The 27,750-nt window shown below is 38.7% G+C and overlaps 1 protein-coding gene across 1 annotated transcript; it reads right to left on the bottom strand.

The window, feature by feature from the left end:
• Positions 1 to 1,459: 1,459 nt before the first annotated feature.
• LOC121732553 (sulfotransferase 4A1-like) lies at positions 1,460 to 16,438 on the bottom strand. The gene is made up of 9 exons (XM_042122474.1): positions 16,408 to 16,438; positions 8,307 to 8,409; positions 7,202 to 7,336; positions 6,604 to 6,703; positions 6,050 to 6,218; positions 5,048 to 5,174; positions 4,193 to 4,287; positions 2,637 to 2,793; positions 1,460 to 1,592 (listed from the first exon to the last, which is right to left on the bottom strand). The coding sequence occupies exons 2-9, from the start codon at positions 8,386 to 8,388 to the stop codon at positions 1,477 to 1,479; spliced, it is 981 nt and encodes a 326-aa protein (XP_041978408.1). The 5' UTR covers positions 8,389 to 8,409; positions 16,408 to 16,438; the 3' UTR covers positions 1,460 to 1,476.
• Between the last annotated feature and the right edge of the window lie 11,312 nt (positions 16,439 to 27,750).

Raw genomic sequence — 27,750 nt, forward strand, 5'->3', positions numbered from 1 at the left:
TTTGGGAAGGACTCCGATAGTATTCATCTGTTTATTATCGTAGTCTTTATAATAATACTGGCTGTCTCGGTGAACTTCGTGTCACTTAAAAACCTTCCCTGGACTTCTACGAATATTTTAAGACTAAAATTAGCCCAATCCGTTCAGCAGTTCTCGAGTTTTGCGCTTAGCAACACATTCAGCGACTCATTTTTATATTATAGATAATTATTTATTATTTATTTATTTACAAGATGTTGCCCGCGACTTGGTCCGCGTTGACTTTAGTTTATAGTTGTTCCCGTACATCAATCAGAAAAGTACTTATATTGTGTGGTAGGGATGTCGAAAATGAAAGAAAATATCGATATATCGATATTTGAAAAAATATCAATATCGGTCTCGATATATCGCGACAAAAATATCGATATATCGGTCAAATTTTTCGACCAATTTGCTTTTTTTTAAATTAATTTATAGTCCGTCAAAAAAGTGAAGAAATGTAAAAGTGGCAAGATCGTAGTGTCTGTGGTAGAGTCATCCCTTTTCTCTAGATTGATAATATAGATTCTTGGATATACCAATAACATGTGGCGTGCCACAAGGCTCCATCCTGGGGCCATTATTATTTCTTATATTATGTATGTGTAAACAACATCTATCAATTAAATTTACACGGCCAACTTACCTTATATGCAGACGACACTAATTGTGTGTTTAATTTTGGGCTGAAATTGGACGAAATTATACGTCTAGCTCAAAAAGATTTAGATAAGTCTATTTAAATGGTTCCAATTTAATCTCTTAACAGTAAATACCTCTAAGACATCCTATATAATATTCGGTGCTGAAAATAAAAAGATATGTAATGACACAAACCTACACATGAACGGACAAAATCTGCAACAAACCAACGAAGAAAAATACCTTGGACTGATACTGGACAAAAATCTGACATGGAGAGCACACATAAAACATATAGAAACCAAAATCTCATCTCTAATAGGGTTACTTCATAATTTGACAAGTTGCATTCCACAAAAAGCTCGGCCCCTTATTTATAATTCCTTAATAAAACCTCATTTATTATATCTCATAGAAATATGGGGTTGTGCTGCTACAAGTAACCTAAAACCTATCCAAATACTACAAAATAAAATAATTAAAATTCTTTACCAGATTGTAATAATAATATTAACATTTAATTATACATTCTTCTGTATAAGTATCACCTGTGATACTTATACAGTTAACAATAATAATTATAAGCCAAGCTAGTATAGTTACTTGAGGTTAAGCACTAAGCAGGACGTAAACATTAAAAGGTGTTAAAAGGCCATTCAAATTAATGTATATGTACCATAGAATTGTTTAGGTATTTTATTATGAGAAAATTGCCATATTTGTTTACATTTATGAAACGGAAAAGACAATAATAATTTTATTATTTAGTCCTTGTATTACATTATAATTTTTAACCACTTTCAAAAAGTAATTTTATTCTACAGTAGGGAAACGTAGATCGGTGTTCATAAGATGTTTGTCGACATAGTCGTTTGCGTCTCGCACTAATTCTGGAGTGTCGAAGTATTCCATCCATTTTCCGGCTTTACCTGTAAAGTATAAACAATATTAATTTTTTAATTTTATGGCTCAGTTGGTGAACGTTCGATTTTAAACTCAAACATTTTAATTGCGGCCCACGACACCAAGAGCAGAACATGTTTGTAGCCCGAATAAAAAAAGGTTGAGTACCACTTGTCTAAAGTTAATTTTATTATTACCAGTGTTTATCAACCTTTTTTATAATGCGTTTGAAAAATACTTCGCGACCCCCTCGGTCCCTCTCTTTTTTATGAAGTAAGTATGTACTGTCTATGAATTACGCCATGCAAAACTTAAAAATAAAGTTATTCATTCAGCACTGCTACTTTCACAGTAAACTCTATACATGGTACTCATACACACCCTAAAGTATTATCACTTAGTTTTGTGTCACCTTGTATAAACTGTTTAAGTCTGCGTACCGCGTACGAATTTTTGCAACAGTATCTAAAATATACGATTATGTTGTCTTTCTGTGTCTGTTGTTTTTGGTTATTACTATTCACGATGACGAGGATACACCAGGGGTAGAGAAATGAAAAAAAAGTACGTGTAATATCTATAGCTGTCTCCCTTACCTCAAGCCTATACCGCAGAACGCGATAGAGACAACTGCAGAAAATCAACGATTCGCTGTCCCCTGATTCCTTCTCCAAAACTTCACCGATTTAAGTATTTTTTTCATTAAAGATTAAAGAAAGGCTTGAGCTGTGTTCCTATGTTTTTTTTTATATAATCTAGCCAAATCTGTTTTCTGGATGTTTGAACACAGCGGAAAATCTGGCCATTTTTTTGGGTTTTGGAACGTTCATATCTTATTTAATAATTAAATTATGAAAACAACGAAAACATAGGGACATTGTATTAGTGGTCGTAGAAATTCAGGAAAAAAATTATACCTCTACTAGCATTATCCAGGGAGGAAACAGGGGAAACAACGTTTGTATGGAAAAAAGGGCGGTGTGGATTCCTCTTAAAGCGCTTGATATATTTTGATTAATTAAATACTTTGAGCCTAGAAAAGAGGGATGGATTTTATATTTTACAGTTACCTTTCCTATAAAACTTGAGTTCAGTATTTTGAGCTTTATTTGTGTCTCTGGAAGCCATACTGTCGAAACTCAAATGTTCAGCCAGTTTCATCTTCTGTTCTTGTGAGTAATCTTTGTTCAGGAATTTGCAGACCCTGTCTATTACTCCGAGGAGGTCCTAAAAATAAAAAAATAAATACAAACAGACAAAATGATACATAATTTAAGCCTTAAGAGCCCATATGACCCTAACTTGACTACATACATTAACCTAGATCTCAAAATCTGTAAGGTCTAGAAAACTGATTTTTTGACATAAGTAACTTCAGTTCATAAAGATTAATTGCTCAAGACAAAAACACGATTACTCAAAAAATGCTCGATAGTTTCTTTTTTACAAAAAACCTTGTTTTAGACACATTTTTGCTTGGATCTTCGAAGTTTGCTGTCTTTTCTTTAATATTTTTTAATATCTAAAAAGGTATTGATAAAACCTAAATTTGCTCAAAACACTTTTTTCATAATCATTATAGTTCGTCTTATTTCAAGTAAAACTAACTCGGCGATGATTCCGCGCCGTCCTTTTTCACCTGGCATATGAAAGACGGGCGTGAGTGTGAAGAGAGAAGGACGATGTTTGATTTTTAGAGTCAGGTGAGCTCTTAAGTCACAGAATAGATAATAGTTCAAGTACTTAAGGTAACAAAAATATTTACGCATTTAACAATTTGTTAACTTTAACTTTATAAGAGTATGACAGAAAATGTATGGAGCTTATATTCAAAATCTTCAATCAATTAATGCTAAGTAGTAGATATCTCTAAATACGACATTTAGGGCCTGTTTCACCACTTCCTATAGATAAATAGGTTATCCACAACTTATTTGACATATAACTTATTCTCCATACTCTGTCAAGTGTGGTGGATAGCCTATCCGGCACATTTAGTTTGTTATTATTTTTAGCAATATTCCGCGAAAACAACTTCCACCTTTAAGTACATAAATGAGTGAGTGTACCCATAGGCATGGCATTTAGGCATAACAAACTAAATTTAAACTATGGATTTCCGCAAAGTAAGGCCTGATTCCATTAACTATCCGGCACATATCAGGAAGTGGTGAAACAGGCCCTTAATAAAATTATTATTGATTCTACAGTTTTGACAACGGAGTAATTGAGTATCATAAAATAAGTAAGTACGGCATTTAATTAGGCATTGTACGTCTAGAGATGAATACATCTCTTTCGACAGCGAATCCCAGATAACTTAATAAAGTTATCTGGGATTCGCTGTCGAAATTATTAAATACAATTTGACAAACACTAGCTTTCTCTGTCTGGTACACTTAAAATGTTATGTGGGAGAAAAAGATAGAATACCGTCTATGTTACTATTAGAATAAGGCTGCGTTTCCGCCGAAGATGAGCTAAGCTGCGTTGTGAGGAACAAGAACCAATAGAAACGCGTCATTTGCCTGACCACGTCCAGCGCAACGATTCTATTAATAATAGAATTGCTCGCAACGCTGCTTAGCTCAGCACCGGTGGAAACGCAGCCTAAGAATGTACATACATTCTGCATTTCCTCGTAGAACAGGAACATGAGGTTGGGATGGTTCCTCCTCTGCCAGGCCTCCTCTATGTGGGCGAATATGGGAGTATGAAGAACTGTGAAACAAAAAACTAGAACTCATCATAGACTATAGTGCGTTGGACGGAAGCTTTCGGCCTTCTGTACTTTTAAGGGTTCCGTAGCCAAATGGCAAAAGATCCCTTATGGATTTCTCATGTCTGTCTATCTGTCCGTCCGTATGTCACAGGCATACGGGACACAGCCACTAACTCGCTAAGTAAATGTGTCGAACTGCACTAAGATAAGAAGAAGAGACACACGAATAGAAAAAAACGTTGTAGGTTCACATACTTACAACAGTTACAACTGAAAATGAAATATTTTGAATGGCCTCGTAGTTAAAAATTGCTTCCCCTATAACTAGCTAAAAGCCTACATTTGTGAGGGTTCGTGTCGTTTTTCTGCGTGATAATAATCTTTAAGGCAGTTTTAATTTTAATTTTAATAGTAACCAAACCTTGACTGACCGCTGATAACACATCTATACAAAAATTACTATGTTAAAGCACAAATCAATAGGTGTGTTATTTTTTCCGTAAAGTGTATCACAAAAGTGCTCAGCGGGGCTAAAGTGGTCGCTTTGAAGAATCATGAATCACAATATGATTCATTTTTCTAAAATCGCAAAATGCATCTCTGCTTGCAATTCATTTCTGTGTTTTTGTACTGATTTGACATTTGTCAGTTTGACAGTTTTGACAATTCATTTGCTGAATTGATTGAGAGGAATTGCTAAATGTGACCATTTTAGCCCCGCTGGTTGTGGAATATAGTACCTGATGATACTTTACTCACGCAAGTCTTTCTTGAAGAGTTGCCAGAAGTCCGTGAACTGGACACCCTCGTCGAAGTACCTGAACATTTTGTGCATGAAGAAGAAGGAGACGGCCACGTCGCGCGGATCCCGGGCTATGTAGAACACCTGGACAATGGCCACTATTAATAATAACTAGCTAAAAGCCGAGCTTTGTGAGGGCTCGCGTCGTTTTTCTGCGAAAGCGCAAATCAATGGGAGTGATAGTTTTTCCGTAAGGGTCCCACAAAAGTGCTCAGGTTGTGGGGATATACTAGGGCTCGCTTCGCTCGCCCTGATTATACCCTCCACACAGGCCACGGTGGCCGGTTTCATTGAGACCAGGCCTGTACGCAGGAGTAATTTTTATAGTGCCCAAGTGTGTGCGCAGTACACAAAAGAGTGCTCTTGTGTACTGCGCACACACTTTTTACACATATTCCTTTTACTCTCATAAACCAGTGGGACACGACTGGCGAGAGATCAGGCGCCGGACCCACTTTTTACATCCCCATCCGACGCATAGATCATCTTACTTGTCAGACAATCAGGTGATCAGCCTGTACTGTCCCAACCAAACTTGGAAATAGCATGTTTCGAATCTGGAATCAAATCCGCGACCTCCGAGTCAAGATCGACGCTCTAAACCACTGGACCACGAAAGCGTTAAGACACTATTATACAGGGTGTAACAAAACGAGCTGTCACCAGCAGTATTTCCGGACCAATACGACCTGCAAACCTTCATTATTCCCTCTTAAAAGGTCTGTAAACCCTTCGTGTGCTAGTTCGAAGTCGGAAAGCTCTGTATTTTCTTTCAAAAACATCATCTGCAAATATAGGGCACCTTGGCTGTAATCCAGCAGCTACGGCGGCAGGTGACAGAACAAACATAATATGACTTTCTGAACCTGAATGAATCCATTCTGTTGGTAGCGCCGACTGATTGCACCGTCATCTCTGAAATATTGTCCTTATATCAAGCCACAGAAAGCCTACAATACCTTGGCTGTATCCAGCAGCTGCGGCGGCAGATGGCATAGCGGCAGATGCGACTTGATGAACCTGGGTGACGGCAGCGCATGGGCGTCACGGAAGTCATTCTCTGTGGCCTTCCTACCGCCGGCTCGTGGGGGTTCGTCCCTCTTTACTTCTGCAATCTGTGTTGGGTATCTGGAGATAAAATTTATATATTTTATTGGTTTTAAGATATTTTAGGTGAATATTTCACTCCTGTGTACAAGCAATTTATGTTATGCAAGAAGTAATGTATATGTATATTATTATACTTGCATTTTACAAAAGTGCGAAGGTGATTTGTTTTAAAACAGATTTTTTCAAGTAGAAAAGTTGACCCTTGTGGAGTCAAAAAGATATTTGTATTCATGCGTTTACTATCTACATCGGAAAGTCTGTTGATGTTACCCGTGGTGCAAAATTATATAATTTATATTCCTCAGAAACCATATTTGACGCAGTTTATAAACTTTATATACTAGTAGGTCTTCTCATGCATTCTTAATGACATGCATTAAAAATATCTAAGTCGGTGACTTACTCTATGTAGTTATATCTGACGGACCGCGGTTCCTTCACTGCTCTGTCAAAGTCCAGGTCATTCGCAACCAGCCAGACCAGCTCTTGTAACCAGGTTGTGCCTGAGAAACATAATGCAAAATTCTATTACCGAGGGACAGCACTAGCGAATTTTTAAAATGATGTATATTTATCGAGTTATTAAATAAAAACTAAACTAACTTAACGGTCCCAATGGCCGCCATACCACTTTGTAATTTTAAAATTACAACTTTGCAGTGGTATGGCGGCCATTGGGACATGTTGGAAAAGTATGGCAAGGTAATTTTCGTGAATGGCTACTCGACGATGATTAGCTATGCAAAAATTTGTCTGGTACAAATGGTTCAATTGTTTTATTAAAAAATAATGTATTCGCGTCGATATGGCGGGCGCCATACTGGTACAAATGACCAAGAAATTTGTGTCACCATCTCCCGGTCTATTATTGCTTTATTGGTCATTTTAAGTCCTTTGTAAATTAGTACTATTAATAGAAAGTAAGATATTTTTCAGGAGTGGAAAAAGTAGAAAGGTAAGTATATGAAGTAGCCTTCAATAATAAGACCTATTTAGTTTACCTGATCTAGAGAACGAAGTGACCCACACATCATCAGGGCGCACCTCCATGTTGTATATGTCCTGGATGTGGTCTCCGAGACCCGCCATACCGAAGTACCCAGAGGGTCCGATCCTCAGAAATGGCCGGGTATAGTCTGAAACATTATAATATACTAGCTATTTGACCGAGCTAATATGTCATATTGCTATACTGCACTGTGGTCATGTGGTCGGCTTATGTCAATTCAATGTTAGCTGGCATCGACAGGTGACGCCGCGAGTATAAAATCGTTTTGGATATTATGTTTGAGATCGCTTGTTTTCTATGAGAGGCCGGGCCGGCCGCTCATAGAAAACAAGAAATGGAACAGCAAGAAATGGAAAGGGCGTAAGCGACAAAATGGTTTTTGTCGCGTAATGTAAATATATTTCATATTATAAGTAAGTATATGCTTGAACTAATATATGTACATGGAAGCTTAAATCACCCTCCTCTGTTGGCAAAATTAGAATCCCTGTTTTATAGAGGTATTTTTGATTAATTATTCTGTGTTATAAAAGTTGACCAATCGTGTTATGCTATGGATAATTCAAAGATAAAGATTAAAGACATGATGAATACTGACAACGAACTTTAATTTATTAGCTTAGTCATTGTTGAGAAAAATCGCTATCGCTGCAGCCAAATTATCAAGGCGTCACCTTAAACATGAGGCCCTGCTAATTAATCTAAAAATATTAATCTAAAACAACTCTTGAAACAACCTGAAATCTTGTTTCGTTTCAGTATTTTGAAGGTGCAAAATTAATTTCAGCACTTATAACGAGGCAATTTATGAAGTGTTTTTTAAACGTTAAGTGGGCGGATATAAACTTGACTCGTGTGTTCAAAATAACGTTATAATGTGTGAAACGAGCAGTTTTATCATCTGATGCTAATAGTTTTATATTTGTCTGTCTGTTACCATATCACGATGAAATCGCTAAGAACTTCAATTTTTATGAAGCTTTTATGTTTTTAAATCGTTCGTAAAACCGGCGTTTCATACGCTGGTTTTTTGTGATACCGTGTTATCCAGACAAGTCGACCCATTCATGCCGACTGCATCTGCGACTTTTCCTTACCTTTATAATATTTCTTCGCCAGTTCATCTTCTGCCGGAGTAAGTTGTTTTATTTCATATGGAAATTGTATTTTCTTTGCCATCTTCAATCTTTATTATGTATCCTGAAAACGTAATTATCTATAATATAAAAATGAGTCGCTGAATGTGTTGCTAAGCGCAAAACTCGAGAACGGCTGAATGGTTGGGGTAATTTTAGTCTTAAATATTCGTAGATGTCCAGGGAAGGTTTTTAAGTGACACGAAGTTCACCGGGACAGCTAGTGTTTAATAAAAGTTTTTTTTTATGAGATAAGGGGGCAAACGAGCAAACGGGTCACCTGATGGAAAGCAACTTCCGTCGCCCATGGACACTCGCAGCATCAGAAGAGCTGCAGTTGCGTTGCCGTCCTTTTAAGAGGGAATAGGTTACTAGGGGAAGGTAGAGATGGAAAGGGAAGATTGGAATTATTTCATAGTGCTTTGTTTTTTTTTACCTAGAGAAAACATGAAGGATTTTTGAGGTAGTGATTTAGCAGTGTACGTTTAAACCGTAATTTATAACGTAGCGCCCGACCCAATTCTGATATTTAATATGACAAAATAATATTTATATGTAGTTTAGTAGTTATGTCGTTTTTAAGTTATTTAGGTACTTTATTATTATTATGATATGAGTACTTCCAATTTTCAAATAACACAACTTCTAGAACAACGTGTATTTCCGTGCATAATATAGAAAATAATTTAAAAAAAATCGATTCTTTTTTCAATATCGTTCGAAACTCGAAAATTCATAGAAAACGAAACTTCGGTACAGCGAAGTTTCATTAAAGCGATGAAGTGTGATCTCGAGTCTCCAAATTGTGTCGCCTGCTCTTGAAAGTATGAATTTCCTTTACACCTCGCTCACTGGTACACTGGGAGGCAAAAAAATACTGAAACTTCTATTATATTACTTTATTTATTTGTTTAAAGTAAACTTATTTCTAACATTGATAGTATGATAACGTTTACGTATAGTACAATACTAATTATAATATTATGGAACGTGTGGAACTACAAATTACAATATTATGTCAAGTAAAATAGTTAAGTATAGCAAAGTACAGATTTGAGATTTGTCAATCTTTCGGTTCAAATGAAACCAGTTCGCACTTCGCACTCATCTTCCTTCCGTAACCAAAGGGTAAAAACGGGACGCTACTACTGAGACTTCGACGTCTGTCCGTTTGTCTGTTTGTCTGTCTGTCTGTCTCCAGGCGGTATCTCAAGAACCGCTATAGCTAGACTTCTGAAATTTTCACATATTGTGTATTTCTGCTGCCGCTATACCAACATACGGACATTTAAAAACCTTGTCCCAGGCTCTACAGTATTTGAGGAGTGGTTACTTCGCTCTGAAAAATCTATATATATAAAACTGAAAGGTAACTGACTGATATGGTGATTTATCAACGCACAGCCCAAACCACTCGACCGATCGGGCTGAAATTTGGCATGCAGGTAGATGTTATGACGTAGGCATCCGCTAAGAAAGGATTTTGATCAATTCCTCCTCCAAAGGGTTAAAATAGGGGATAAAAGTTTGTATATAATAATACTTCTTAACGCGAGCGAAGCCGCGGGCAAAAGCTCGTACTGTATAAATCATCCACAACGGATGTAAAGGCCTATACCAACAATTGATAATAAAAACAAAACAAAATTAATATTGAAAGGGGTCTCCTTTAAAAACTAAACACTTCTTTTACTTTTAAAATCAACACATGCTTTATCTACATAAAGTGGGGCTGACTTTAAAATAACGTACTGAGCGCGTGACTGGGGTATTTTCTTTGCTTATTACAGTACATTTTTTGTTCTAAGATCTAACTAAGCTCTAATGGAAAAATTATTATTACCAGATTTTGACTATGCGCAGACTTAGCGCGCACTACGAGTAAGTATGTACTAGCAGAGAAGTTGATTCCTATGCAAATCGGGGGCCTAAGTAGTTTGGTTGTGTTACGTCAAACCCAGCTGACAGATCACAATTAACATTGAATTGACATATTCGACCAAATAACGTTGGTCTGTCAATTGCATAGGAATCAAATTCTACTTCCGAATTTTGGCCCTAGTGTCGAAAAGGTTGGGCACCCTCGTTTTAAAGAATACAACATAATCATCATAAGTCATAACAGTTTCAAATTTTAGCTTTGATACGCACTTCTGATGAACACATAGCATTCCAGTTTTGGAATACTAATTGTGGATTGTCAGTGCTATGTTGAAATAATGAAAGATACATGGCCTGTCCGGTCGGCGGTGTGTTCCAAATATGCTTGGCTTTTGTCCAAAACATAATAATGGCAGATTCGTATGACGTTTATGTAACTGGGCATGGTTATGGCTGTGTTAACAAGTATTTGAACTATGCTCCCACGTGTTCTTAGTTGATAGATGGGGTAGATTCATTTTAAGCTAGTGCATAGCTTTTATCGCGGCGACCGGATCAAGAAATTCCGTACCGAAAATACCTAACACTTTTTTTACGTGGTAGAGCCATGCTTCGGCATGAATGGGCCGGCTCGACCGGAGAAATACCACGGGCTCACAGAAGACCGGCGAATTACCCTATTCCCTCTTAAAAGGCCGGCAACGCACCTGCAGCTCTTCTGATGCTGCGAGTGTCCATGGGCGACGGAAGTTGCTATCCATCAGGTGACCCGTTTGCTCGTTTGCCCCCTTATTTCATAAAAAAACACCCCCCACTCCGATGGTGTCGGTGCGGCGTTGCCAGACTTCAGCACGGTGTTTGTGTGCGTGTGACTAGACGTGTGCGAATTATAATTCCGTAAGTTGATAAAATTACTGCTCAATTGCATATTTTAACAGCAAAGGTATACTTACATAAATATTATCTCTTTATCATTAATCAAGTAATAAAATTTCTGTGCGCAATTAATTTGCCACTAAGTGCAATGAGTAGTTGGTAGTTTATATTACAGCTTCCGAACCCCCGCGTGGGGTGACAAAGGCGGTAACGAGATGAGCCCACCGTGACACCTCTTAAGTCGCGCACAACTTTAAGATCGCTTGTCGAAACTGGAGGTGTATACGTGTATAGTGTATAGTTGTATACTGACAAAAACTCAGCCCAAGCAGAGCGTTCAATGAGCGTATACTGCGCCGCATCGTCTTTCTCAGGCAGTGGTGACACTTAGGCGATGGTTTCCTCCTATCCGTCCTCGTATATCTGTGGCAGGCATCAGTTGGGGTTCCATCCATCCCAGATGGATGGATAGAACTTATGGTCTTGCCAGATGCGTATTGTAATGACATGCGCCTGCCCATACCTGACCTGGTAACCTGATGGCGCCATCAGGTTTCCAGGTCAGGTAGCACCCGCTCTCCTCGCTTTTTAAATTCGGCTGTGAGTTGATACACCCTCCGAAAACATGCGAGCATCCACATCCCACGGCGGGAACCCTGTCAGCGTAACGCCGCTTCGCCAGCTAACGGTTCGCTAGCAGCGTAGTATCCGCACCGCTACAGCGTAGCATGCTGCGGTCTTCTGAGCAGCAGTCTATTCCGGGCGCGTATGTGTTCCGCGCAAACAGGACTGCAGGACCCCTGTATAAAGCTATCTGCAGATGGGCCCTGGACCACAGATTTCGGCTGATGGCGATTCAGGGCCATAGCTATCTTCTTCAGTTTTAGTGCCGATCGACGAAAATGAGGAGTAAAGATCCATTCAGTATCCAGGACCGAACCCAAGTACTGTATTTCAGCGGCGATCGGCACACTCTCCTCCACAGCTCTGCGATGCGCAGTTATGCTTCCGCGGGGGCGGTGCTTCCGGGGCCCATAAAAAAACATGGCCTACGTCTTTTCAACTGCGTCTCGCAGTCCCAACGCTTGTACTGCGTGAAATTTTAATGGTTGTTTTCCCGCAATACAAAGATTCTATCTTAGTAGTACAATAGACTTGTGAAGTTTTTTTTTATTCAATTAATATTAAATGAAATTCGGCCGGGTCATAGCCGCTCGCACCTATCGGTATAAAGTTGCCATAGTACGTAATAAAAAATAATTTTTATTTTCAAGAAATAACTTGCATGATTCGATAGTGCGAAATTCGATAGCAGGTAAATCGTTCTGGTGCGGGAAAACAACTACTAAAATATCGTGCCACAACCTGAAACTCACCCACTACCCCAAGGAATATTGTCTCCTCAAACATGACCTGAGACTCACCCACTATCCCCAGGAATATTGTCTCCTCAAACATGTCTCCGTGGGCCAGCATGTATGTGTCGTCTGGATAGCAGACCAAACGTAGCCTACGGAGATGGGCCGCTCGCAGGATGCATCATGCAATGTTAGCCGATGTTCCACAGAACAAGCCCAACAACAGACTCCTACCAGATCAGTCAAATGAACTGTCAAATCCCTAGTAGAAGTCCATGATGGACGCCATATTTGACCTTTATTACTATATCAAGTAACAACGTCTCTCGTGCAACTCTGCCTAAGTATGAATGACTCATTGCAGTCTGTGCAAGATATTCACGCTATACAATATATTTTATTACATACTAGATGTCCCGCGCGGCTTCGCCCGCGTAAATTAGGAATTTTACGGAAACCGTACATTTTCCCATAAAAATAGCTCATAAGTCCCTACTCCCTTCACTTGGTCTACTCTATATCTGTGCCAAATATTGCCATAAAAATTGCTCCAGTAGTTCGTAATTTCTAATATTTCCCCCGTTTTTCCCACATTTTCCTGAGTTTCTTCGGTCGTATTAGTCTTAGCCTATAGTCTTAGTTCTTACTCGATAAATGAGCTATCTAACACTGAAATAAGTTTTTAAATCGGATCTGTAGTTCCTCCGATTCCGTTCAAGCAAACATACTCTTCAGGTTTATAATATTAGGTAGGTATAGATTTTTTTAAATTATCGCTTGACAAACTCGAGTCTCGATCTAAAAGACTATGAAAAGTACTTACCAATAACATGGTATAATATGGTAGTGATGATGATGACGATGTTGATGATGAATGTAATTTGCATAGAAGCATATGCTTTCCGTTCTTAAAACAACGCCGAAACTCCCAAACTTGTATCTATAAAGAATCAGGAGTTCTCTCAGCACCTTCCGAACCACGGTATACCAGGTATACCTCGGTTCAAAATCTTACTTGTTGGTAGCATATGCTTAGAATACTTCTCACGAAACCGAAGTCACCACATATTTCCCTATAATTTTTGAGGAGTTCCCTCGTTTACTTATGGATCCTTCATCAGATCACCACTTTTGTGAATATAATACCGAATTGGGATGATACCCTATATTTATGATGATACCCAAAAGAAAAATTTTGAAAATCGGTTAACAAACGACGGAGTAATCGTTGAACATAAGAAAACGAACATAACACCTCCCCCATTTTGAAAGTCGGTTAAAATTGTAGCCTATGTGTTATTATGATGTTTAAGCTATATTATTGTAAAGTTTCATTAAAATCCGTTCAGTAGTTTTTGCGTGAAAGAGTAACAAACATCCATACATCTACATATACATCCATGCATCTATACATCTGTGGGATAATGCGTGGCGACGCTAAAGGAAGATCTTCCGACCGAGCGAGGTGTTATGCTCGGTCAGACCGAAGCCCACGTGATACATTTCAGCTGTCGTATATATACCGACGCGCTCAGAAAACTTCGATAGCGCGATGCAGGAATATTAGGCGATTTGTGGGTACCGCCACACATCCAAAATTTTTCTCACCTTTTAAACCTTCCCTAGACCTCCACGAATAATTCAAGACCAAGATAAGATAAATCCGTTCAGCCGTTCTCGAGTTTTAGCGAGACTAACGAACAGCAATTGATTTTTATATATATAGATTAACAAATAACATTTACCCTATATAGATATTATTATCGGGCAGAGAGTGCATGGGCAGAGATAAGTTTGTGAGTGAAGGCGCACTCAATCCATACTAACATGATAAATGCGAAAGTGTGTCTGTCTGCTTGTTACCTCTTCACGCCAAAACTGCTGAACCGATTTTGCTGAAATTTGGTATAATAGCTCCCACACCGATTTCGGTGACGGTGGCCAGTTTCATTGAAACCAGGCCAGCTACGCAGGAGTAATTTTGATAGTGCCACACAAGAGCACTCTCTATTCCTTTACTCTCATAACGCAGTGGGACGGAAGACCGACACGACCGGCGAGAGATCAGGCGCAGGACCGACTTTTTACATGCCCATCCGACGCATGGATCATCTTACTTGTCAGACAATCAGGTGATCAGCCTGCATTGTCCTAACCAAACTTGGAAATAACATATTATGTTTCCAACGCGGGAATCGAACCCACGACCTCCGAGTCAAGAGCCGCGCTCTGTACCACTAGACTACGGAGGCGTTGAAATTTGGAATGGAGTTACTTTGAGTCCTTGGAAAGGATATAGGATACTTTTTATCCCAGAAAAATGTACGGTTACCAAAAAAGCGTATAGAATGTTAGGACTTCTTAAAAGAAATACTACAGGATTTTTAAGTATTAAGCCTAAAATTATTCTTTATAACTCATTGGTTCGTAGCTATTTGGAGTTTTCATCAGTGGTTTGGGGCTCTCGATATATTTCCCACTCCATGCGCGTAGAAAATGTCCAACTTGCATTCACTAGACATCTTGCGTTTCACTCTCCTGGTATTTCTCATCGTGCTACTTATGATTTACGCTTAAAACACTTCAAAATAATGACACTTAGTAATCGCCGAATGATAACTAATATAATTTTCTTAAAAAAGATATTATCCGGAATTATTAACTGCGACAACCTACTTCGTTGTATAAAATTAAATGTCCCGTATCACTATCCTCGTTATCCAATTACCAAATTATTCTACACTCCTAAAAGTAAGACAAACATCCTAAAATACTCTCCTTTATCTAATATCTGTACTGATTACAACCTAGCTTGCACATCTGTAAGGGACCTAGATATTTTAATGATTCCTGTAAGAGTTTAAAAAGCAAATTAACCAAATATAATACTCAAACTTCTGTTTTCGAGTATTAAAACTACTTTGTAATTGTTATTAGATTTAAGAAATAATATCTACTGTCCTTAATGAATGCTGTACGAGTACACGCCTATAATTGGCTTACACATAAGTGCATGTTTTAGTTTAAGTATATTTAAATGTATTTCTGTGTTTTGCTGTTGGCGAGTCTAATAAAGAAATAAATAAATGAAATAAGGGCATAAACGAGCAAACGGGTCACCTGATGGAAAGCAACTTCCGTCGCCCATGGACAGTCGCACCATCAGAAGAACTGCAGGTGCGTTGCCGGCCTTTTAAGAGGGAATAGGGTAATAGTGGATGGTAAGAAAGGGAAGGGAATAGGGGAGGGTAAGGAATGGAAGGGACTAGGGAAGGGTAGGGAAGGGAATAGGGTAGGGGATTGGGCCTCCGGTAAACTCCCTCACTCGGCGAAACAGCGCAAGCGCTGTTTCACGCCGGTTTTCTGTGCGAACGTGATATTTCTCCGGTCGAGCCGGCCCATTCGTGCCGAAGCATGGCTCCCCCACGTATATATTATACAGTGATTGCTGAAATGAAAAGGTAGCAAATACGTCGTGACGTGAAACATTGCAGTAATATTATATCCTAAGCAATTGATTTGTATAAATTAGTTTTGATTGGTTTAAAATAAGTAAGAGATAAAAATTAAATAAGTAGTATTTAAGAATAGCTCTCTACGAGAGTGACATGGTCTTTTTGTACCTCTCTATAAAAAATAAAGATTGAAAAAAAAAAAAACGAATTAAACTCACGAAATAAACAACCGTATCTAGAAAAACAAACGAGTAGGCATTATCAGTGACATAAGCAAGATTGTGAAATGAAATGTATAAAAGCTTAATATTTCAAAAATAAATAATATGAACAAGTTATTATACCTTTATTTCTCCCTCCCCTTTGTCATATTTGGAGATTTTATCCCCCCCCCCCCCCCCTTACGTCCGTACTAATGGGCCCCTAATCAGGAAGTCAAAACACAAAGGAATAAAAAAATAAAGCTTGAGAAAATAAATAAAAATAAAATACCTGTCACACGTCCTTCTCCTATAAACGCCGCCTCAGAACTGTCTCTTGTGTTTGTACTTTGCAGTTAAAGGACCAAGTCATTGACCTCAGTAGCCGACCATCTGACTAGGTGTTGCCCGCATCTTCGATTCGCAACATTTTTCCCAGCACAACAAGCCAGTTTGGCCGACGACGGTGGCATTGGAGCTGGATGAATGGAAAGACTTGAAAGAAAGCAGTGGGACAGTATAGATCAGCGTTGCCAGACGTCCCGATTTTTTCATCAAAATTAAATGTCCCGCGCGGGACAGGCTCAGTCCCGCTTTTCGGGGAAAGTCCGAACGTACGTGCAGCGTGCTGAGAAAAAAAGTTGCGTAATGAAGATGAGTGTGGGCTGTAGAGGCATTTCCACCCCTCTACAGGGGTGGATTTTCTTTGGCTACTTTAGCTATCTATTGTCGTTGTATCGTAAACGTTATTTTAACGCAAATAAAAAGATAAACATTCAAAGAACTTTTGATTTTATACCTTTTTTTACTTTGTCCCGCTTTTGACTGAAGAATCCCGTTTTTTCACTCAAAAAGTTCCAAAGTCCCGACTTGGCACAAAAAAAATCTGGCAACGCTGGTATAGACTCTGTCTCGAAAAAAACACAGTTTATTATGGGAAAGTGTTTCTGTTTTACATTGCTCTCTTGATGAAAGTACGAAAATACTTTGAGTCCCGACGCGACGTGGCTGGGCAGGGTATTATAATTTTTATTACGAAAAACCGGTCTTGTATTCGCAATATCCATTTCATATTTAAATCCGCATAATATAAAGGGGGTGACAGACGTGTGAGTAAGTACGCGGACTTATGGCCGAACGATCTGAATCGCCTGTGTGTCAGCAAAGAGCCGCGAGCCCGAGCCTGGGGGCATGGTTAAATCCGGTGTGAGCGATTCTCGTTTGTCACCGACGCGAGCCGAGTAAGTTCGCGAACATAAAACCCGCGAACTTTAAGTTCGTACGTCTATCAGGCACTTTAGTATGAATAATATGACTATGGTCTATGACGCTCTATATAATATTTGCATACAGCACATTTCCTGGCGTAATAAAATTCAATAACATTTACAATAACTGGTTTGTTGGTTTTGTTATTGTACGTGATGTTGAGGGTCGCTAGAAAACTACTTCAGAAAATATAAAACAATAAACATTAAAAAGATTGATAAAGTTTAAGAAGGAAAATTTTAACAAAATCTAATATGTATATAAAATTCTCGTGTCACGGACCACTGTGTGCGGTTGAATTCCTCTGAAACGGCTCGACCGATTTTCGTTAGCGAGATCGGACAACATCCACTTTTTATATTGATAAGTGCATTTGTGAAATAAATAATATTATCTAAATTATTACAACTCGAGGACTGCAACGGGATAGCGATGGACTTTGCAATGATAACATTCACTTCAATAAAATAATAATATGGGCGAAACGCCTCCGTGGCCTAGTGGTTAGAGCGTCGCTCTCGACTCCGGAGGTCGTGGGTTCGAATCCCGCGTTGGAAACATGTTATTTCCAAGTTTGGTTAGGACAATGCAGGCTGATCACCTGATTGTCTGACAAGTAAGATGATCCATGCGTCGGATGGGCATGTAAAAAGTCGGTCCTGCGCCTGATCTCTCGCCAGTCGTGTCGGTCTTCCGTCCCACTGGGTTATGAGAGTAAGAGGAATAGAGAGTGCTCTTATGTACTGCGCACACACTTGGGCACTATAAAATTACTCCTGCGTACCTGGTCTGGTTTCAATGAAACCGGCCACCGTCACCGAAACCGGTGTGGGGAGTATTATTATTATTAATATGGGCGAAATACTTTATATGGCAAAACAACGTTTGCCGGTACAGCTAGTGTATAAATTATAAACATACATCATATAACCTTACATGATAATAAAAACAAAAAATTATCCGCCATTTATTGAATTCATTTGTTACAAAAGAGTGATAAATGAAGAACCGCTTGACCTCGAGTTTGTGCTATAAATATATAGTCTAAGGATTTGGTCTGGAGTCTGGACGGTCGGTTATAGAGCAAAAATAGGCCAAAAATAGTTGTATGGAAGCTCTTTAAATATTTCTTTTATTCAAAATTTAATAATTAAGTATTACTAGCTATGATAAAATGACATTTTCTAAAAATGATTCCTAGCTAGATCGATTTATCGCCCCCGAAACCCCCTATATACTAAATTTCATGAAAATCGTTGGAGTCGATTCCGAGATTCCAATTATATATATATATATATATATATATATATATATATACAAGAATTGCTTGTTTAAAGATAAAAGATAGTACACTTAATTAGTTATAATTAACTTTTTTAGAAAAGCTAGTTGCTAGCTGTTGCGATTATTGATATCGAGCAAAAAAGGGCAAAAAAATATTGTATGGGAGCTATTATTAATTTTATTTTGTTTTTAGTATTTTTTGTTTTTTTGTTATAACGGCAACAGAAATACACAATCTGTGAAAATTTCAGAAGTCTAGCTGTAGCGGTTCTGGACATACAGCCTGGAGACAGACAAACAGACGGACATCGAAGTCTCAGTAATAGGGTCCTGTAACCTGTTATTACCCTTTGGGTACGGAACCCTAAAAATTTGTAGTTAAATAATATAATCGATTTTACCGAATTCGCGCTGACTCGTCCGCCATATCAGCCAAAAATTATAACAATGGGCCCAATTACTGAGGTTTTGATTACTTTCCCTTCGGAGACAGATCTCGTCCTATAGGTGACACGACGTTAATTGTCCTGTCTAGTGGGGGCTCCCTACTGTGGGGAAAAGGGGCAGAAGTGGGGAAGGGGGTAATGAACCCCCATTGAGCCATCCATCATGCGGCACGTGCTTAATTTACTTTTCTCTGAATCTATATCTCCGTAATAGTCTATTGTTGAGCCACAGATTGCTACATAGTAAACTACCACAGACTATACAATATACATTATACATGTAGAATTCGTCTATGTAGAGGATAATGGAGTTATACCGAGGTATAGATATAGCTTACACGATAGTCAAGTAAAGTGAATTAATTACAAACTTAGCTTCAATATACTGAATTAGATTATTTTATCGGGCTTTGGCCCACCAGTGACACCACACATTGCCACCGCTGTATCTTCTGTGTCGCCAGGATCGACAGCGGTATCCAACCATGAAAACCCTTTAATATGATCTCAGGGAGCCCGAGGGACATTCAAGCTGTCTTGTGTTCCGCAAATAAATTAATCAGAAGAAGATAGGAGGAGTAGGAAGTATCAAATTGTCCCTCCACAAAAAACGGGAGACAGCACAAAGTTGCAATGACCGAAAGTTAAAGAACTAAAGGGAAAACACCACGGGAATAAATGTTAATTATGACTACTAAGCTAGATCTAAGTTAATGTTGGGAATTCTTGTGTTTCACTATTTCCAGTGAGAATTGTGACAAAAACGGAAGGCACGGAAATTCCTAGCAGTGTCTACGAAATCATCGTTTTAAAGATTAAGACCCAATTTCAGCAACCTATGTTTGTTAAATCCTAACGAGGCATTACTTAACGGAGCTTATAAAATTAAACAGACTGTTAAAATACTTATGTCCCACAGTAAAAATTTAACATCAGATTAGTAAATGCAATGTTAAGTGAACAACGAGTGAACAACTATCAATTCGTTCATTCTTGTTATAAGGCGACGAAATTGCAATGTACACGATTAATACATGTTTGCTGCAATGTGTGACTTTCTTCTATAGTAGTATAATAGTAGATAATGCGACCAAATTAAAATATCACTGATCGCATACATTTGTTACGCTATAATAGTTCTTCTTAATTTACCAGGTTAATAATTATTATCTGTGAAAGCTGAAAACATGAATCATAATACAAACTTTTATTCACATATTTCGGTTTGGTAATTTTGATACAAGTCTTATATACAAGTCAATATTTGCAATGTCAAGGAAAATCCGAAGGCTGAATTTTCGGCAAAGTGAAAATAAATAATTATTCATAACTATGAAAATAATTAATAATAAGGACGTAGCGGAAACATGGCGGAAAGACTCAAAAGTCAAAACAGATTCTTTTATTGATATTGCATATTATTGTCTTTGAAAGTTGTTATTTTGACCTGTTAAATATTAGCAGGAATTAAATTTAACACCGTGTTAGGTGAATATTAGGACACGGTGGAACGCTCGATAGCTCTAACAGGCCATTAGCTGATTTAACAAGCCATTATTTATTTAACATTGCTTGATGAAACTGGATCTTAAGGGAACAAAAAGACATGAGGGAAAAAGCGACTTTGTTTTATAATATTATGTATGTATAGATTACGTAGGTACATTATAACGTAGGCTTAGCTAAGAGTATTCAGTAACTAAAACACATTAACAAACAATTTGAGCGCCTCATATTATCTGGTAAGTTATCATTGTCACGACCGCCTGCGAGATGATTTATTACACAGTTATGAATTACTGGGCCTAAATACGATATTAGTTTGGATTTCGCCTGTCTAGTAGACACTTTGCTGTGGGATATGTACTTTACGGCCGTTCCCAATATTTGATCTATCTCTGGTTTTGCCATACTAGAGATAGGAATAGCTCAGATTAGACATTAGAGACATATATTTTATGTCAATTGTGAGCTATTCCTATCTCTAGTATCGCGTAATATCACGAGCCGCGCCGCGCCGAGCCAATTTCAAGTACGAGCGAGCACCTGTAGCTCTACCATGAGTTTAAAGCTATAGTATTTATGGATACTCGATACCGACTACGTAAATATTTAGTATGACGATTTTAGTTCCGCAAGTAACAGCTAGAGGCGCTGTAAAATTTGCCATACTAAAAATTTACGGTAGTCGGTATCGAGTATCGAGAAATACTATAGCTTTAAACTCATGGTAGAGCTACTGTTCTCACGGCGCGTAATTTCACGAGCTGCTCGAGCCGCACCGAGCCGCGCCTTTGAAGTTACCGACATCAATCGAATCAGACGCGCCTGCTCGTGCTAGCCCGTGCTACCTCGAGCCACCCCCTCACACGGCGCGTGGCTCGAGCTGGCGCGGCGCGGCTCGTGATATAACGCGCCATGAGAAGCCAGCCTTAAAATTCGTTGTATGCAATGACATTGTGAAACCTCGCACATTCGTCCGCACCGTACGCGCAGCACTTCGTGTACTATGCCGTGCCTTCGACGCGTATGGTGCGTACAGTGCTGACAAATGTGGGATCAGCTTTAGTGACCAATCTGCAGCAAGGACAGAGACAGAAGTTAGATATATAGTCTATAGTCACCCGTGGGCCGTGGCCCGTGATCATGACCATTGGAGACGAAACAGGGATAAAAGTGCTCAAAAACATTAACTATTTTCGCGTAAAGCTATAGTGCTTTGCCATTTTGAATTCGCTAGGTGTCAAAAAGGTATGGGATTTTAGCTTCATTGGATTTGTCACAACATAGTTACAACCATAAACCTATAATGCTACACAACTCATCGCATCGCGGCATCGCATACGCTATGACACTAAGCCATGCGATATGTCAAATCACATAAACTTGTGATTCGCTTGTTTAACCGGTAAATAAAAGAACGATATATTTACCGGTTTTTAACCGAAATAAACCGGTATTTTCAAACCGGTTCCGAGCCCTGCTTGTGAATAATTGTGATATCTGACTTCGCTTATTATAGTTGTGTCATATGTTACGCTCAAATACCGAAAACGCTCAATGAGCGGAAAAATAGCTCACAACCATTTACCGTTAAATAACACTAAAATAACCATTTCAGCCATAGTTTTTGCTTCTATAATATGTCTATGGCTACCTTGTTGGAATCATGATAGCAACCGAACGTAATATAGAGGTACGTAATATCCCCAGGGGTTTTCCGGAGGTATTGTTTCGAGCGCTACCTCTGGGCCAATTCGTCTCCATTCCGTCGTTTTCATTAGTCTGTACAGTCGCCATTTTTTCGTTTCGACAACGTACTATTTGTTTGAAAAAATCTGATTGAAATGCTATGGGATTTTAAGCTAGGCTGAATAAGTGCTTAGAATAGGTGCAGCAGAGTAAAAAAGTGCAATGCATTGTGCCATCGGAAAACCTGGTACATTCTCAGATGGCGGAACTATGTTTTTGCTGCTGGTTCTCCTATTTTTTTATTTCCATTGACCTAAGCAATCTTAGGAATAACATTTTTCTCGTATTAGAACTGACGTAGACGAAGCCTGTAATGTGATATACAGGATGTAACAAAAAAAAGTGATAATAATTGAGGCTATGTATGAGCCCCATGTATAGAGTTTGTTGTAAAAAATAAGCGCTAAAACATTAACTTTTTTATTCTGTGAGTGTAAACTCATGGCGCTGGCGCTCTAGAACACAAATCACAAAAAATTTGCTCTTCAGAGCTGCGGGGCTAAAATGGTCGCTTAGTTGAATCATACAATGAATCATTTACGATTCATTTTTAAACTTCTCAATCTTCGTGCAATTCATTTAATGATTCGTACTAAGCAATTCATTTGTTTGACATTTTTCTATGAAAAGTCGTAAAAATGGTCCAATAAATCCGAATTGCTTTTCTGTCAAATAGCAGAATCATCAAATGTTACTATAAACGTCATCTTTGATCTTAGAACTATTCTTATGTCGTAATACATTAAAGAAATGTGGGGTAGCTTAACGATATTTTTAACGATATCTAGTAGGTAACATAACATTTAAATATAGTTTAAAAAATTCCATTATTGTTACCGGTAAAAATATCGTTATTTTCTGGTATGCGACGTTGCCAGTTCGACGCGACACATTTCGTTTTTTTTTTAATTATTTATTTATTATTAGAAACACAGTTTTTTTTTACAACATAAAATAGTGCGCCATAAACCGGATCAGTTTATCTGGGCACTGTATCGCATAAAACATACGATTTGCTTTTTTGGATACAAAATTGTACTTAACGAAACATAATAACAAAATTAATTAACAAAACAAATTGAGACTACGTTGTGAAATTACTAAGTAATTATCTGTTACATAAATTAATATAACTTTCGGTGTCAAGAATAGGACATAATAATATTAGGTCTTGAAACCTTCTGTTCCAGCCAAACTCAAAACTCCACTATGGACAAGTATACGTGTCTCATCAAAGTACTATATAAATATTATGTAACATTAGATTAGATGAAGATACATCTCACAAAATTAATACAAGTCTGTGGGTAACATTTTTAGATACCTATAGGTATAAAAATAACGTTATTAATACTGATATTTTTAACAGTAATTTTTGGTATGCAACGATGTCAGTTCGACGCGACACCTTCCGTTCATGTTAATAGACGCACGAAATCTTCGAGCACCAAAGTTTTTTCGCAAGATTTGCGCTTACCTACTTTTAAGGGTTCCATAGTCAACAAGGAACCCTTATAGTTAAATAAATATATAAATATCTATGGACGCTTCACACCACGTCAGTCTGGCCCCGTGCTAAGTACCTGAAGGACTTGTGTTACAAGTACCAGACAACGGATATATATTTAATACTTTTTATACTATACATATATTTAAAATTTTTATTATATGATACACATATTTAATACACATCCATGACCCAGGAACTTTCAAAATCTTTTTGTTCCGTCGACGGGATTCGAACCCGCGACCCCCGGCTTGAGCTACCAACGCGCTCACCACTGAGCCACAGAGGTCGTCGTTTCGGTCTGTCTGTATTAAATTTTACTGTGCCAGATGCGGACATCTATACTTACCGTCTTGTACCGCGTTTGAAATTACGCGCCATTCCACGCGAACACGGACATGTCATATTTGTTCTTATTTACAGCGAACACTGCACAGTGCACGCGGGTGTGCTCGTACTATTTATTTACGCGCAAGATTGTTGATTAATTTAATTATTCAGTGAACCGTGGGCCGTGACCCGTTTGCTCGTTTGCCCCCTTATTTCATTAAAAAAAAAATTCGACATGACGCATATTTTAGGGTTCCGTAGTCAACAAGGAACTAAGGTAGAGCTGCGGCCACTACCATCTTATCGGCTGCAGCGAGTCCCACATACTCCGGTAGTCTCTCCCCAACGCTGCCGGAGATGTATGGGTATGAAGACGGATTTTTTTGAGTTCCCAGCATTGTTCTCATAGAAAAAGTTGTTCATTTTGACAGGGCTCATTTGATGGTTTCAAGGATAACGGTGTTTACACTAACATCTTGTATAATGGCGTTTCGCGACCCAAAAAAAAAGGATTAGCATGGCCACCATAGAAAGGTTTATTCTTACGGTAAAGTAGACAAAGTAATGGAATAACAAAGGGAATCTGTCAGTTCGTACAAACTGTCAGCGTTTCTATTCTTTCGCATTTCTACTGAGGCCATGCTAAGCCTACGGGAATATACACTAGAAATTCTCTCCCATATCTCTGGTGATAATTTCGGTGCCACCTGACTATAACCGCAGTTATCGCGACAAAATGGCTGACAGCGAGCCGCTGGGCCGTGACGGAATCGATTGAACACCCAATGCGATGTTTACATAAACTGAAACTATTACGTGCGAATAGGGATCGGTGGCTATAAAAAGTTAGGCGAGAACAGGAGCAAAAATTAAGACAAAAATTGGCCAATTGGCCAAGACGTCGTGTAACGGGTTTGTTTATTTATAAATTGATTTTTAATTTAACTGATTTCTAGAAATTTCAATAAGCGAATGCGTCTGACGTTGGTTTCTAATCAAGAAAATGCTTGATTAGACGTAACTGCGTCGCTGCGTCGAAACGACATCAAAATAGTAAATACTTAAATAATATTAGATTCTTTAGCAAAATCCACATTCCACAGACATAACGGACCTATCAGACAGAGAGCGGTCACACGGTCAAGCGTGCGAGCGGTCAGTTTTGCGTTATTTGTGTTGTATTACGTTATATAGAGATACTCACACAGGGGGCCGCATACCGCGTCAAAATTCCTCCTGTGTGACTGACCGCTCGAACGCAAAATGCGAACTCAGAACGCTTGAACGCGTGACCGCTCTCTGTCTGATAGGTCCCTAAGATCCACCACTACTACCTACGCAAATCACATGGAGGTGCACACACAAAAATATTATGTACTAGATGCCTCCCACAAGTTTATCGCAAGGAAACCGTTCACTTTTCCAGAATAAAATGTATCCACTATGTCCTTATATCTCTTAGATACTAAATTTCAGCAAAATCGGTTAAGCGGTTTAAGCGTGCTGCGTGAAGAGATAACAGACAGACAGACACATTTTCGCATTCATAATATCAGTTTAGAAGTAGAGATTGCATCAGTCTGTCTACAGTCTGTCGTGTCTCAAATAAACCCTCATTTAGCAGACACTGTAACAGTGATGGACACTAATCTCTAATACACGTGATACTCCTCTGTTTGGTTTTCAGCGCGTATATTTTTTTTATAAAATTTAAATTTAAATATTAGGACACCGTTGACAACCACTGCACTGTGTTGCGGGGACACGCTTGTTTTTCCTTTGCGTTTATGTAATAGTCCTTGTCTCGTTAGCATAAGGTCTCTTCAGAAGTAGAATAACCCTGAACGAACTGTAGGCAGAACATTGTTTATATGCAGTGCCAAATCGTTTAAAAATTTGGCGGGTTCAATTCAGTTTCATTGAAACCCAGGCATGTTATGTACGTGGGAGAGCCATGCTTCGGCACGAAAACCGGCGTGAAACAGCGCTTGCGCTGTGTTTCGCCGAGTGAGTGAGTTTACCGGAGGCCCAATCCCCTACCCTATTTCCTTCCCTACCCTCCCCTATTCCCTTCCCTTCCCATCCCTACCCTCCCCTATTACCCTATTCCCTCTTAAAAGGCCGGCAACGCACCTACAGCTCTTCTGATGCTGGGAGTGTCCATGGGCGACGGAAGTTGCTTTCCATCAGGTGACCCGTTTGCTCGTTTGCCCTCTTATTTCATTAAAAAAAATGCAGGACTCAGGAGTCATCTTTACAGTGCCCATGTGTGTGCGCAGTACGCAAGAGCACTCTCTATTCCCTTACTCTCATAACCCAGTGGGACGGGTGACCGACACGACCGGGGAGAGATCAGGCGCAGGACCGACTTTTTACATGCCCATCCGACGGATGGATCATCTTACTTAAGAGGATACCACAGCAGCTAGAGAAATGAAAAAAAAGTACGTGTAATATCTATAGCTGTCTCCCTTACCTCAAGCCTATACCGCAGAACGCGATAGAGACAACTGCAGAAAATCCAGAAAATCAACGATTCGTTGTCCCCTGATTCCTTCTCCAAAACTTAACCGATTTAAGTACTTTTTTCATTAAAGATTAAAAAAAGGCTTGAGCTGTGTTCCTATGTTTTGCTTTTTTTGTATAATCTATCCAAATCTGTTTTCTGGACGTTTGAACACAGTGGAAAATCTGGCCATTTTTTTGGGTTTTTGAACGTTCATATCTTATTTAATAATTAAATTATGAAAAAAAGGAAAACATAGGGACATTGTATTAGTGGCCGTAGATATTCAGGAAAAAAATTATAACTCTACTAGCATTATCCAGGGAGGAAACAGGGGACAGCGTTTGTATGGGAAAAATGGCGGTGTGGAATCCTCTTAACCATGCATGTTTATAAAGTGAGAATCCAACCCACGATCACCTAGTCAAGAGCCACGCTCTGAACCACTGGACCACGGTATATCATAACCGCATCATATTAAATTTCTCAACTTATTATGCCTGAGGTAGTACCTACACAATCGCATATAGGTATCGCATGAAATGGATCACGATACTTAAAACTGTTAGCTAGATGAGGCCCGCAAGTCGCAACTCCGTTGCCCCAAAATTCGTTTATAACGCGTAAACTGTATACCTATACGGAGTCGTTTTTCTATAGAAAAAATGTAGATGAAGATAATATGATGAACATAATATTTTTATTTTATTTTATTTTATTTTATTTGACGACCTCTGTGGCTCAGTGGTGAGCGCGTTGGTAGCTCAAGCCGGGGGTCGCGGGTTCGAGTCCCGCCGACGGAACAAAAAGTTTTCAAAGTTCCTGGGTCATGGATGTGTATTAAATATGTGTATCATATAATAAAAATCTTAAATATATGTATAGTATAAAAGTATTAAATATATTTCCGTTGTCTGGTACCTGTAACACAAGTCCTTCAGGTACTTACCACAGGGCCAGACTGACGTGGTGTGAAGCGTCCATAGATATTATTATTATTTTATCAGGAAACCATACAGTGATTTGATTTACAATCTTAAA

This window comes from Aricia agestis, chromosome 12, assembly GCF_905147365.1.
Source record: "Aricia agestis chromosome 12, ilAriAges1.1, whole genome shotgun sequence".
Taxonomy (NCBI): Eukaryota; Metazoa; Arthropoda; class Insecta; order Lepidoptera; family Lycaenidae; genus Aricia; species Aricia agestis.

Bases quoted from the DNA above. Each gene is read 5' to 3' on its own strand.
- LOC121732553 (XM_042122474.1), bottom strand. From the start codon at position 8,388: ATGGCAAAGAAAATACAATTTCCATATGAAATAAAACAACTTACTCCG. The intron at 2,794-4,192 runs GTATGTACATTC...TTTTATTTTTAG, and splicing joins TCTACGAGGAAATGCAGAAT to GACCTCCTCGGAGTAATAGA. The intron at 1,593-2,636 runs GTAACTGTAAAA...TATACTTTACAG, and splicing joins ACTCAAGTTTTATAGGAAAG to GTAAAGCCGGAAAATGGATG.